Raw genomic sequence first — 12,415 nt, 5'->3', positions numbered from 1 at the left:
CACCATCAGAGTGGGCGTAGACAGCACAAGGATGGGGAAAGAGAGAATAAGGAGAACACAATTCAACTACAACCATTTTTTGACTCAAGCTGACATTATTAATTTTTAAAAATATTCCATTTTCTTTTTACATGCAATCATATTGACATGAATACTTTTAACTTCCCATCTTATCCTCAAATAACAGATTTCCTTGTTAATGTGTAATTTTCTTTGATATTGTCAAATGCTGAACAGAAAGGAATTTTTTCCCTTTAATATTGTTAATAAAAGGTTATTCGAACTAAGTAGTAGATGCAATTGACTTAAACACACTAATATAGGTTTTCAATCTTACCATGCAGAATTGCGCTTTATTGTTTTATATAGATTTTGTAATAATCTGTTGTAGTGCTTCCTTTCACTGTAGGTCAGACCAGATGTTGGTGACTTCATAGTAGGTCCACATCTTTCTTCTGTTAATATTTCTAGAACACCTGATTGAAGGACAGAACTATCTTGGGTTACCAAGAATGTTTAATCACACACACATGGCTATTAATTCTTACTTAATTTAGAAAAAGTATTCAAATCTGAAATAAGAATACAGGCAACATTCATGTTATGGCTACTCAGATTACAGAAATTCACCCTTATTAAAAAAATCTGAGATATAGAACAAAACTTCCTCTTTTGAAATTTGTGTTTGATTAAAGTCAATAAAAAAATAAACAAAATGCAAAAAAATACAAAATTTTCCATCCAATTTGCATTTCTATATGTATATGCAGATAATGTGATTTATTTTTAAGTGCCAGAAATTTTGCTACCAGCACTTTATTTTAAATTCTCCAACTGTTTTCCATATAATTTGCAAAGACAGCAAGTTTAAGTGCAAGTTATAAACCTAAACAAATGCATAAAGGAATTTCACTGGATTTAAAACCTAACGTCTTACAAAGAACGATTGCCGGAGAAAACTTTGTACAATAACTGAAGCTGTTGGACTTGCTACTGCAGCTGAGTTACTTGTGTCTTCAAATACAGATGCTACCCACTTAAGAAATTTGTTCTAGAAAAAAAAGACAAGGCGATCTCTTAAGTGACGCACCTCAACCTCCATGCGCCGAGAACCAGCATTATCTTTGGAAGAAAAAGCATGCTATAGCAGTGGCCCCCAACCACCGGTCCACGGCCCAATGATTGGGGACCACTGTCCTATAGGAACACATCACCATATAACATGGGATTTAATGGAAAATAGGGTTTCACATTACAGAAAATTGTAATATGGATGGTTTTCTAGGACGACAATCTCCTCGATAGTGGGGTTTGCTTATACCCAAGTAACTGTCACAAATGCTATATGTTGATTGATAGTGTGGCAAAAGGTTGCATAAACACAACTTTAGTTTATTGAACAAGGGAAACTTTAAAATGATGTTTCTGAAGGAGAAAAACATTTCTTCTGGAATTGATAGGTTTTTCCTCAAATTTGGAATGAAAAGCAAAAATAAATCCTCCACCACCACAAGCTTCTTAGCAGTGGTGATCTAATTTGTCTGTATGGCCAAAGATGGAAATGCTACCTAACAGGAGTTGAAGAACTAATTGGGTTGTGTTAAGGTGCAGATGTTTATCTGGCTTATTTCAAAGAACAAGGACAGGCAAAAGGGCAGAGGATCTGGGGTGAGTTTGTCAGTAAAACAATGAAATGAAATCCTGAGAAAGGTGTTTCATACAATCAGAAGATGCAGAATTCTTGTGGGTAGAGTTAAGAATCTGCAAGGATTAAAAAAAAGACCCTCATGGAAACTGTATTCAGGCCTCCAAGCAGTAGCCAAGATGAGGGGTAGGAAGTACAATGAAAGACAGAAAAGACATGTAAAAAAGAGCAATTGGGGAGTTCAATATGCAGGTAGATTGGGAAAATCAGGTTGTTACTGGATGCTAAGCAAAAGACTTTGAAGTGTAGCTTGTGGTTGAGCCCTCTAGGGGAAAAGTGTTACGTAATGAATCAGATTTCATTAGAGAGCTTAAGATATGAACTCTTAGGAGGCAGTGATCATAATATGATAGAATTTACCCTGCTGTTGAGACGGAGAAGCTAAAGTAATATTGTAAAGCTTATATAGAATAAGCTGGAAAGGATGTTTTCAATGGTGGTGTGTCAGTCTTGAACCAAAGGTAAGAGCCGCAAAACAGAAGAAGGTACCATTACAACAGAGAGGAGGCAGAATTTATTTTGCCACAGGGTAAGGAATCTGTGGAATTCATTGCCACAGACAGCTGCAGAGGCAAAGTTAATAGGTGCATTTACAGAGGTTGATTGGTTTTGATTAGTAAGGACATCAAAAGTTGTTGTGATGAGAGATTTTAAACTTTCCCAATGTTGATTGGCATCTCCTTAGCACAAGGGGTTTAGATGGGGTGGTTTGTTAGGTGTGCTCAGGAAGTTTTCCTGACACAATATGTAGATAAGCCAACAAGAGGAGAGGCTGTACTTTATCCAGTATTGGGAAATGAACCTGGTCAGGTGTCGGATCTCTCAATGGGAGAGCATTCTGGAGGTAGTGACCACAACTCTATCACTTTCACCATAGCGATGGAGAGAGATAAGAGCAGACAATTTGGAAAACATTTAATTGGGGTGGGGGAAAATATTATCTATTAGGCATTGAGATCATAAATTGGGAGCAGGTGTTCTCAGGGAAGTGTTCAGGGAACATTTGCATGGAGTTCTGCATAGGTATGTTCCATTGAGGCTGGGAAAGGATGGTAGGGTTAAAGAACCATGGTGTACAAATAATTTTAAAAATCTAGTTAAGAAGAAAATAAAGTCTTATGAAAGGTTCAAGAAACTAGGTACTGTTAAGAGCTCTAGACAATTACAAGGTTGCTAGGAAGGAGCTTAGGAATGGATTTAGGAGAGCCAGAAGCGAGCATGAGAAGGCCTTGGTGAGCAAGATTAAGGAAAACCCCAAGGCATTCTATAAGTATGTGAAGAGCAAGAGGTTGAGCTGTGTGAGAAGAGGATCAATCAGGTGTGATAATGGAAACATGTGCATGGAGTCAGAGAAGGTAGTGGAGGTACTTAATGAATACTTTGCTTCAGTATTCACCAGGGAAAAAGACCTTGGCAATTGTGGGGATGACTTACAGCAGACTGAAACGCTTGAACATACTGACATTAAGAAAGAAGATGCGCTGAAGCTTTTGAAAAGCATTAAGTTAGATAAGCCACCGGGACCAGATGAGATATACCCCAGGCTACTGTGGGAAATGAGGGAGGAGATTGCTGAGCCTCTGCAATGATCTTTGTGTCATCAGTAGGGACAGGAGAAGAAACGGAGGATTGGAGGGTTGCAAATGTTGTTTCCTTGTTCAAGAAAGGGCGTAGAGATAACCCAAGAAATTATAGACCAGTGAGTCTGACTTCAGTGGTGGGCAAGTTGTTGAAGATCCTGAAAGGCAGGATTTATGAGCATTTGGAGAGACATAATCTGATTAGGGATAGTCAGCAGGGCTTTGTCAAGGGCAAGTTCTACTTTACAAGTCTGATTGAATTCTTTGAGGAAGTAACAAAATACATTGATGAAGGTAGAGCAGTGAATGTAGTGTATATGGATTTCAGTAAGGCATTTGATAAGGTTCCCCATGCAAGGCTCCTTCAGAAGACCTTGCTTTGTGGATCCAGAATTGGCTTGCCCACAGAAGTCAAAGGGTGGTTGTAGATAGTTTGTATTCTGCATGGAGGTCGATGACCAGCAGTGTTCCGCAGGGATCTGTTCTGGGACCCCTCCTCTTTCTGATTTTTATAAATGACCTGGATGAAGAAGTAGAAGAGTGGGTTAGTAAATTTGCTGATGATACAAAGATTGAGGATAGTCTGGAGGGTTGTCAGAGGTTACAGTGGGACATCGATAGGATGCAGAACTGGGCTGAGAAGTGGCAGATGGACTTCAACCCAGATAGGTGTGAAATGGTTCATTTTGATAGGTTTAATTTGAAGACAGAGTATAATATCAATGGTAAGACTCTTGGCAGTGTGGAGGATCTGAGAGAACTTGGGGCCTGTGTCGATAGGACACTCAAAGCTGCTGCTCAGGTTGACAGTGTTGTTCAGAAGGCATATGCTGTGTTGGCATTCATCAACCATGGGATTGATAAGACCTTGGTCAGACCCCACTTGGAGTACTGTGTTCAGTTTAAGATGACGAGAGGCATTGATCATGCAGATAGCCAGAGACTTTTTCCCAGGGCTGAAATGGCTAACATGGCGGGGGGGGGGGGGGGGGGGGGGGGAGAGGAGGGGCATAGCTTTAAGGTGCTTGGAAATAGGTACCGAGGGGATGTCAGGGTTAGGTATTTCACACAGTGAGTGGTGTGTGCTTGGAATGCACTGCTGGCAGTGGTGGTAGAAGTGCATACAAAAGGGTCTTTTAAGAGCCTCTCAGATAGGTACATAGAGCTTAGAAAAATAGAGGGCCATGTGCTAGGGAAATTCCAGGCAGTTTCTAGAGGTTACATGGTTGGCACAACATTGAGGCTGAAGGGCCTGTACTGTGCTGTAGATTTCTATGCTCTATGTATATGAAGAAGACAGGAGAATGGGGCTGAGAGGGATAGTAATGAGCCATGATGGAATGGCTGTCCAGTTTCGATGGGCCGAATGCTTAATTCTACTCATATCTTATGGTCGTAATTCCCTTCTTGAATAATGGAATAACAGAATATTAGCTATTCACTAGTCCTCTGGGACCTTGCCTGTGCCTGCCTGGAGAGGAGTAAGGAGTTTGTACATGTTCCCATGACAGTGTGGGTTTCCTCCAGGTGCTCCGGTTTCCTCCCACAGTCCCAAGACGTACCAGTTGGTAAGTTAATTGGTCATTGTAAATTGTTCCATGATTAGGCTACGATTAAAGTGGGGAAATTGCTGGGCAGCATGGCTCAAAGGACCGGAAGGGCCTATTCCACATTGTACGTCTAGAAATAAACAAAAAGATAAAATAAATAACTTCCAATGCCTCATCTTTCTGTAATGGGATGACTAGAATTGTACACAACGTTTCAAGTGTGGCTAAGTTAAAGTATTACATAGCTGGAACATGACTTCCCTTGCACTTATACTTAATGCCTCAACCAATGAAGGCAAATATGCTCTTTGCCTTATTTGCCACCCCATCTACTCGAGTGACTACTTACAGGTAGCTATGGACTTGAACACAAAGATCCCTCTGTATATCAATACTGTTAAGGGTCCTGCCATTAACTGCATACCTTCTCCTTACATTTGACCTCCCAAAGTGCAAAACTTCACACTTACATCAAACTGCATCTACTATTTTTCTGCCATATTTGTAACTGATCTATATTCAGGTGTATCCTTGACAATCCCCTACACTACCCACAACTCCACCAATATTAGTGTCAATTCAGACATTATAAAAATACATTGATTACCAGAGCATCCTAAAATTTTTCAAATTGCACAGTTACTATTTTCATTTAACAGAATAGTAAGAAACTTATAATCATACCTTCAGTCAATGGATTGATATTTGAATTATGTTCGCTTATATTTATTGTGGTGTCCTAAAGATAAATAATGATTTTTGAGTCAGATATCCAGCAATCAAAATGTGTAAAGCTCATTGCACAAAGTACAATACATGCAAAATATTGGACCACACTTACACTGTGCTAAATTGCTTAAAATTATAAGGGCAAGATAAAAATTCCTAGGATACTTAAAATGCATTTTCATATTAGAACATCTCAATTTTAATTTAACAAGTGACTGGTTTCATAAATATGGTAACACAACAGGAGAATCTCAGATTTTTTAGTAAATTCCAGAACCTTGAACAAATAAAACTCAATTATTAGCTTGACATTCAAGTTTATGCTTGATCACATCAAGGATTATTATTGTTCAACTTTTTTAAAATAATTTTTCTTTAGTAGGAACAACCCATGATAAAGCTAAAGTGCTAGACTAGTCTTTTGGTTGTAACAAAATAAAATCAAGCAACATCAACACATTAAATATTACAGCTTTAACATGTAAATAAACAGCAAGTCATAGAGGCATGGACTTAACTCTATGCAAGTAGTGGATACTTGTTGCATGAAAATTTAATTAACTCAGATGTACTCAAAATTCAAGTATTTTGTTTATAATCTGCTGAGCAATAAGTTTAAGAATACTTGAACTGGCTGCCCAAAGATTCTTCTGTGGAAGAGAGTGAGCCAAAACCATTGCTTGGATATCCATGCACCGAACTTAACTATACATAGAGGCTTCTGGACATGAGCACACATGTCAAATGACATTCAATGTATGATGCTACTGATGCAAAATTCTACATTTGCCCTTGGAAAATACAAACAAGGGCTGAGGACTATGGTACCTGAGGATCTAAGAAATACACTTTATTCCTCCTTTAACTTTTTACCCTGAATGATTGCTACCTCATTACTATTGCCTTCTGCCATTCCGTCTGCCCAAGCTCTCTAATCATTTTGCTAATTAGTTTCCACTACCCCATCCAATCACTTCTCTCATCCTGTTGACGGGACTTAACATCACCAGGCTTGGGAACAGTTATTACCACTCAGCCACCAAACTCTTGAACCAGAAGGGTTCAACTTGACTTGTCCTATCAATAAACTGTTTCCACAACATATGGATTCACTTTCAAGGACTCAGGACAGATCCTCTGAAATTATAACACCAAGCAATTTAAAGTTGCTGACCCTCTCCACCTCTGATCTCCCAATGAGTACGGGCTCATGGATCTCTGGTTTCCTCCTCCTGAAGTCAATATGCTCCTTGGTCTTACTGGCATGGAGTAAGAGGTTGTCGCGGCATCGCTCAGCCAGATTTCTCCTTCCGTTATGCTGATTCGTCACCACCTTTGATTCGGCCCGTGACAGTGATGTCATCAACAAACTTAAATGTAGCACTGGAGCTTTGCTTAGCCACACAGACCTGTTGCTGTGGTCTTTCATTGATTCTATTATGGTTACTGAATATGCCCAGAAGAAAATGAATCTCAAGGTTGTATATGGTAACATACATGCACTTTGATGATAAATCTACTTTGAACTTCGATCACAAGCCAAAAAATTTTGGTCATTTCCAGTTCTGCTATTATCTGACAGAAACCTAGCCCAATATCCTGCTGATCCCTTTGTCAACCACTGCCATTTCAAGCAATTTTTTCACTTATACCTCTAAACCATAAATCTCCTCTGTATTTTGTGTGTTGAATTAAATTAAATGAGTAAATTCTGACATGATTAATGTTAGATACTATTTGGGCAGAGTTAATGTTAGAATGGCTGAAATACATTAAAAAAAAACGTGGCAATTCACAATTCATGGTGAGTTATTTCCTTGGTATAGGTTGCTGGAGAATTTTCACATCAAAAAGTGTGTACCAACAGCAGAATAAAGGGTATAAAGGTAGTAAGGTAGAAGGGCTAAAGTGTGTGTACTTCAATGCAAGCAGCATCAGGAACAAAGGTGATGAACTGAGAGCTTGGATACATACATGGAATTATGATGTTGTGGCCATTACAGAGACTTGGATTCTCAATATTCCTGGATTTCAGTGCTTTAAAAGGGATTGGGGGGGGGGAGGGGAGGAGGGGTGGCATTACCAGTCAGGAATACTATTACAGCTGTAGAAAGGGTGGGTAACGTAGCAGGATCCCCTTTTGAGTCAGTATGGGTGTAAGTCAGAAACAGAAAGAGAGCAGTTACTCTACTGGGGGTATTCTATAGGCCCCCTTGTAGCAGCAGAGATACCGAGGAGCAGATTGGAAGGCAGATTTTGGAAAGGTGCAAAAATAACAGGGTTGTTATCATGGGTGACTTTAACTTCCCTAATATTGATTGGCACTTGATTAGTTCCAAGGCTTTAGATGGGGCAGAGTTTGTTAAGTGTGTCCAGGATGGATTCCTGTCACAGTATGTTGACAGGCCGAATAGGGGGAATGCCATACTAGATCTAGTATTAGGTAGTGAACCAGGTCAGGTCACAGATCTGTCAGTGGGTGAGCATCTGGGGGACAGTGATCACCGCTCCCTGATCTTTAGCATTATCACAGAAAAGGATAGAATCAGAGAGGACCGGAAAATTTTTAATTGGGGAAGGGCCAATTATGAGGCTATAAGGCTAGAACTTGCGGGTGTGAATTGGGATGATGTTTTTTCAGGGAAATGTACTATGGACATGTGGTCGATGTTTAAGGAGCTCTTGCAGGATGTTAGGGATAAATTTGACCCGGTGAGGAAGATAAAGAATGGTAGGGTGAAGGAACCATGGGTGACAAGTGAAGTGGAAAATCTAGTCAGGTGGAAGAAGGCAGCATACATGAGGTTGAGGAAGCAAGGATCAGATGGGTCTATTGAGGAATATAGGGTAGCAAGAAAGGAGCTTAAGAAGGGGCTGAGAAGAACAAGGGGGCATGAGAAGGCCTTGGCAAGTAGGGTAAAGGAAAACCCCAAGGCATTCTTCAATTATGTGAAGAACAAAAGGATGACAGGAGTGAAGGTAGGACTGATTAGAGATAAAAGTGGGAAGATGTGCCTGGAGGCTGTGGAACTGAGCAAGGTCCTCAATGAATACTTCTCTTTGGTATTCACCACTGAGAGGGAACTTGATGACGGTGAGGACAATATGAGTGAGGTTGATGTTCTGCAGCATGTTGATATTAAGGGAGAGGAGGTGCTGGAGTTGTTAAAATACATTAGGACGTATAAGTCCCCAGGGCCTGACGGAATATTCCCCAGGCTGCTCCACGAGGCAAGGGAAGAGATTGCTGAACCTCTGGCTAGGATCTTTATGTCCTCGTTGTTCACAGGAATGGTACCAGAGGATTGGAGGGAGGCGAATGTTGTCCCCTTGTTCAAAAAAGGTAGTAGGGATAGTCCAGGTAATTATAGACCAGTGAGCCTTACGTCTGTGGTGGGAAAGCTGTTGGAAAAGATTCTTAGAGATAGGATCTATGGGCATTTAGAGAATCATGGTCTGATCAGGGATAGTCAGCATGGCTTTATGAAGGGCAGATCGTGCCTAACAAACCAGATAAGAGTTCTTTGAGGAGGTGACCAGGCATATAGATGAGGGTAGTGCAGTGGATGTGATCTACATGGATTTTAGTAAGGCATTTGACAAGGTTCCACATGGTAGACTTATTCAGAAAGTCAGAAGGCATGGGATCCAGGGAAGTTTGGCCAGGTGGATTCAGAATTGGCTTGCCTGCAGAAGGCAGAGGGTCGTGGTGGAGGGAGTACATTCAGATTGGAAGGTTGTGACTTGTGTTGTCCCACAAGGATCTGTTCTGGGACCTCTACTTTTTTAAATTTCTATTAACGACCTGGATGTGGGGGTAGAAGGGTGAGTTGGCAAGTTTGCAGTCGACAGAAAGGTTGGTGGTGTTGTAGATAGTGTAGAGGATTGTCAAAGATTGCAGAGAGACATTGATAGGATGCAGAAGTGGGCTGAGAAGTGGCAGATTGAGTTCAACCCGGAGAAGTGTGAGGTGGCACACTTTGGAAGGACAAACTCCAAGGCAGAGTACAAAGTAAATGGCAGGATACTTGGTAGTGTGGAGGAGCAGAGGGATCTGGGGGTACATGTCCACAGATCCCTGAAAGTTGCCTCACAGGTAGATAGGGTAGTTAAGAAAGCTTATGGGGTGTTAGCTTTCATAAGTCGAGGGATAGAGTTTAAGAGACATGAAGTAATGATGCAGCTCTATAAAACTCTAGTTAGGCCACACTTGGAGTACTGTGTCCAGTTCTGGTCGCCTCAGTATAGGAAGGATGTGGAAGCATTGGAAAGGGTACAGAGGAGATTTACCAGGATGCTGCCTGGTTTAGAGAGTATGGATTATGATCAGAGATTAAGGGAGCTAGGGCTTTACTCTTTGGAGAGAAGGAGGATGAGAGGAGACATGAAAGAGGTGTACAAGATATTAAGAGGAATAGACAGAGTGGACAGCCAGCGCCTCTTCCCCAGGGCACCACTGCTCAGTACAAGAGGACATGGCTTTAAGGTAAGGGGAGGGAAGTTCAAGGGGGATATTAGAGGAAGGTTTTTTCACTCAGAGAGTGGCTGGTGCGTGGAATGCACTGCCTGAGTCAGTAGTGGAGGCAGATACACTAGTGAAATTTAAGAGACTACTAGACAGGTATATGGAGAAATTTAAGGTGGGGGGGTTATATGGGAGGCAGGGTTTGAGGGTCGGCACAACATTGTGGGCCGAAGGGCCTGTAATGTGCTGTACTATTCTATGTTAATATTTTTAAGCAAAATCTTGTCCAAACTTTTGGATCTCCAAGTATCCAAACTAAAATCAGATGGTAGAAACACAACAGCAAGTCTCTTTTCCAACTGTGTTGAAGTGCCACTATCCCTGGAATCCCAGCCACCACACACCCAATACCTGATTCCCCACCAACTCCCAGATTCCTTACAACAGTTCCCACTGCCCAACTCCACCTATCTCAGATTCTCCGATCTCCCAGATCCCCCATGCCTTGCTTCACCAAGTACCAGATGAACACCGCCCCCCCCCCCCATGCCCAGATGCCCACAAAATTCTAGATTCCCTCCTACACATAGCTCTAATTTCTCAATTCCCACACACTGGCTCCACCAACCTCACAGATTCCTCACCCTCCCATGCCAGTCTCCCCTCATTTGTCAGATTCCACCCCCATGCCAATCTCCCTACCCATCTGTCAGATTCCCCCATAACTCTCCCATCTGCCACAATCCCCCCACATCCAGTTACCCACCATCTCCCAGATTTCCACCCCCACAATGTCCAATTCCTTCAATCTCCCAAAATCCCTCCTACACATGGCTTCTCTAATCTTCCAAAATCCCCTCTAAACGCTGCAGCCTCAATCTCCCAAAATTAACCCCCTCCACTCTCTCAGATTCCCCACTCCCACCCAATATCTGGCTCCTCCCTTATCCCAGACTGCCCCACCCACATGCCCGGCACCCCCTTGTACCTAGTTGCACTCTGCGCTCCCAAATCTCCCAGTTTCCCTCCTCCCATACCTGGCTATTTCCAAACTCTCAGATTACCCATCCACGTCTGGCTCGCTCTACCCCCCTCCCCCACCACCCCCCACCACCATACTGGGCGCGTCGTCTTCCCGATTCGACACCACCACCCCCCCCCCCCACAGAGCCCCTCAGCTCCCCCATCTCCCACCTCTTATGCCCTCAACTCAGTTTGTCCTGCCCCCACTCCCCCACCCCCCCCCCATCTCCTCCCAGTTCCTGGAATTCCCCACCATTTCCCAGATTCCACACTCCCCCTTCCCTCCCCGACCCCCCCATCCCGAAATCCCTACACTCCTTCCCTCCCCGATCCCCCCACCTCCAGCTGCCGGGTTCCCGAGCTCGGCCTGCCCCTCCGCCCTCTCTTTCGCTCCATCTCCCCGGCCCACACAACTTTCACTCACCCGACCCTCACAGGTCCCGAACCGCGACCTGTACCGCTGCTGCACTGTGCCGTCGTCCACCTCTGTACTACCGAGATAGCGACGCTTCAACCGCTCGATATCGGAATCCATGTCCTTCCAACTCCCCGCCGCCGAGAGGCAGAAGCGTCTCCACAGCAACCGTTTGAATCTGGCCGCTCGGAAACAACTTCCGCTTGTTCGGGGTTAAAGGGCAGGGCAGATTGACCCTCCCCACAGCGTTAAATGTTCATCAACAGGAGCTTGATGGTCTTTCATTGTCAGAGTAAAGGCATTTGTACTAATTTCAGATGATAACCATGAATGACTCTACTTGTGACGATTCTCAACTTTTCCAAACATATTTTGAAAACTCGTGGGTTTTACTGAGGCAGACCCAGTGGAAACTCCTCACTACAGTTGTCCCATGTAATCTTCAGCCTTTCCGTGTTTAATAAAGTACTTGCACATAAATTTCATAATTGAAATACCGCAGAACATTCTCCGTTTTGGTGAAAGGCCATTGATCTGAACGTTGGCTTATTTCTCTTACCATACGTGACAGTTCAAGCACGTATTTTTTTGATTTTATCTTGCATTTTAACCTGTGATGGGGGGGGGGTGGCTGGATTTGTAACTATTTTCATTACGGCCAAGTCAAGTTTATTATCATATGGTGGTGTTAACGGTTGTTTCTGGGATGGCGGCTAGTGACCAGTTGTATGCCACAGGGGTTGGTGTTGGGAGCCCTTGTTATTTATATAACTAAGTACAAATGTACAAGCTTTGATCAGTAAATGTACAAATGACACAAAATTTGGAGATGCTGATAGTGAAGAAGTTTATCATAGATTACAGGGGGATCTTGATTGCATAGAGAAGTGGGCCTAGGAGTGGCAAATGGACTTCAATACAGATAAGCCTGAGCCAATAGGCTGGTCC

General features: G+C 42.7%; 1 protein-coding gene across 2 annotated transcripts in view; it reads right to left on the bottom strand.

Moving 5' to 3' along the window:
• Positions 1 to 11,640, bottom strand: part of LOC140726769 (coiled-coil domain-containing protein 138-like) — a 62,992-nt gene extending 51,352 nt beyond the window's left edge. For both annotated transcript variants that reach the window (XM_073043574.1, XM_073043575.1), the window contains exons 1-3: positions 11,477 to 11,640; positions 5,520 to 5,574; positions 338 to 476 (exon numbers count right to left, since the gene is read on the bottom strand). In XM_073043574.1, the coding sequence (XP_072899675.1) occupies positions 338 to 476; positions 5,520 to 5,574; positions 11,477 to 11,587 (305 nt within the window). In that variant the 5' untranslated portion in view covers positions 11,588 to 11,640. The remainder of the gene's footprint in view (positions 1 to 337; positions 477 to 5,519; positions 5,575 to 11,476) is intronic.
• Between the last annotated feature and the right edge of the window lie 775 nt (positions 11,641 to 12,415).

Source organism: Hemitrygon akajei, chromosome 4, assembly GCF_048418815.1.
Source record: "Hemitrygon akajei chromosome 4, sHemAka1.3, whole genome shotgun sequence".
Taxonomy (NCBI): domain Eukaryota; kingdom Metazoa; phylum Chordata; class Chondrichthyes; order Myliobatiformes; family Dasyatidae; genus Hemitrygon; species Hemitrygon akajei.
Note: the sequence above shows the minus strand (reverse complement) of the source record. Positions and strands in the feature narration are given on the sequence as shown.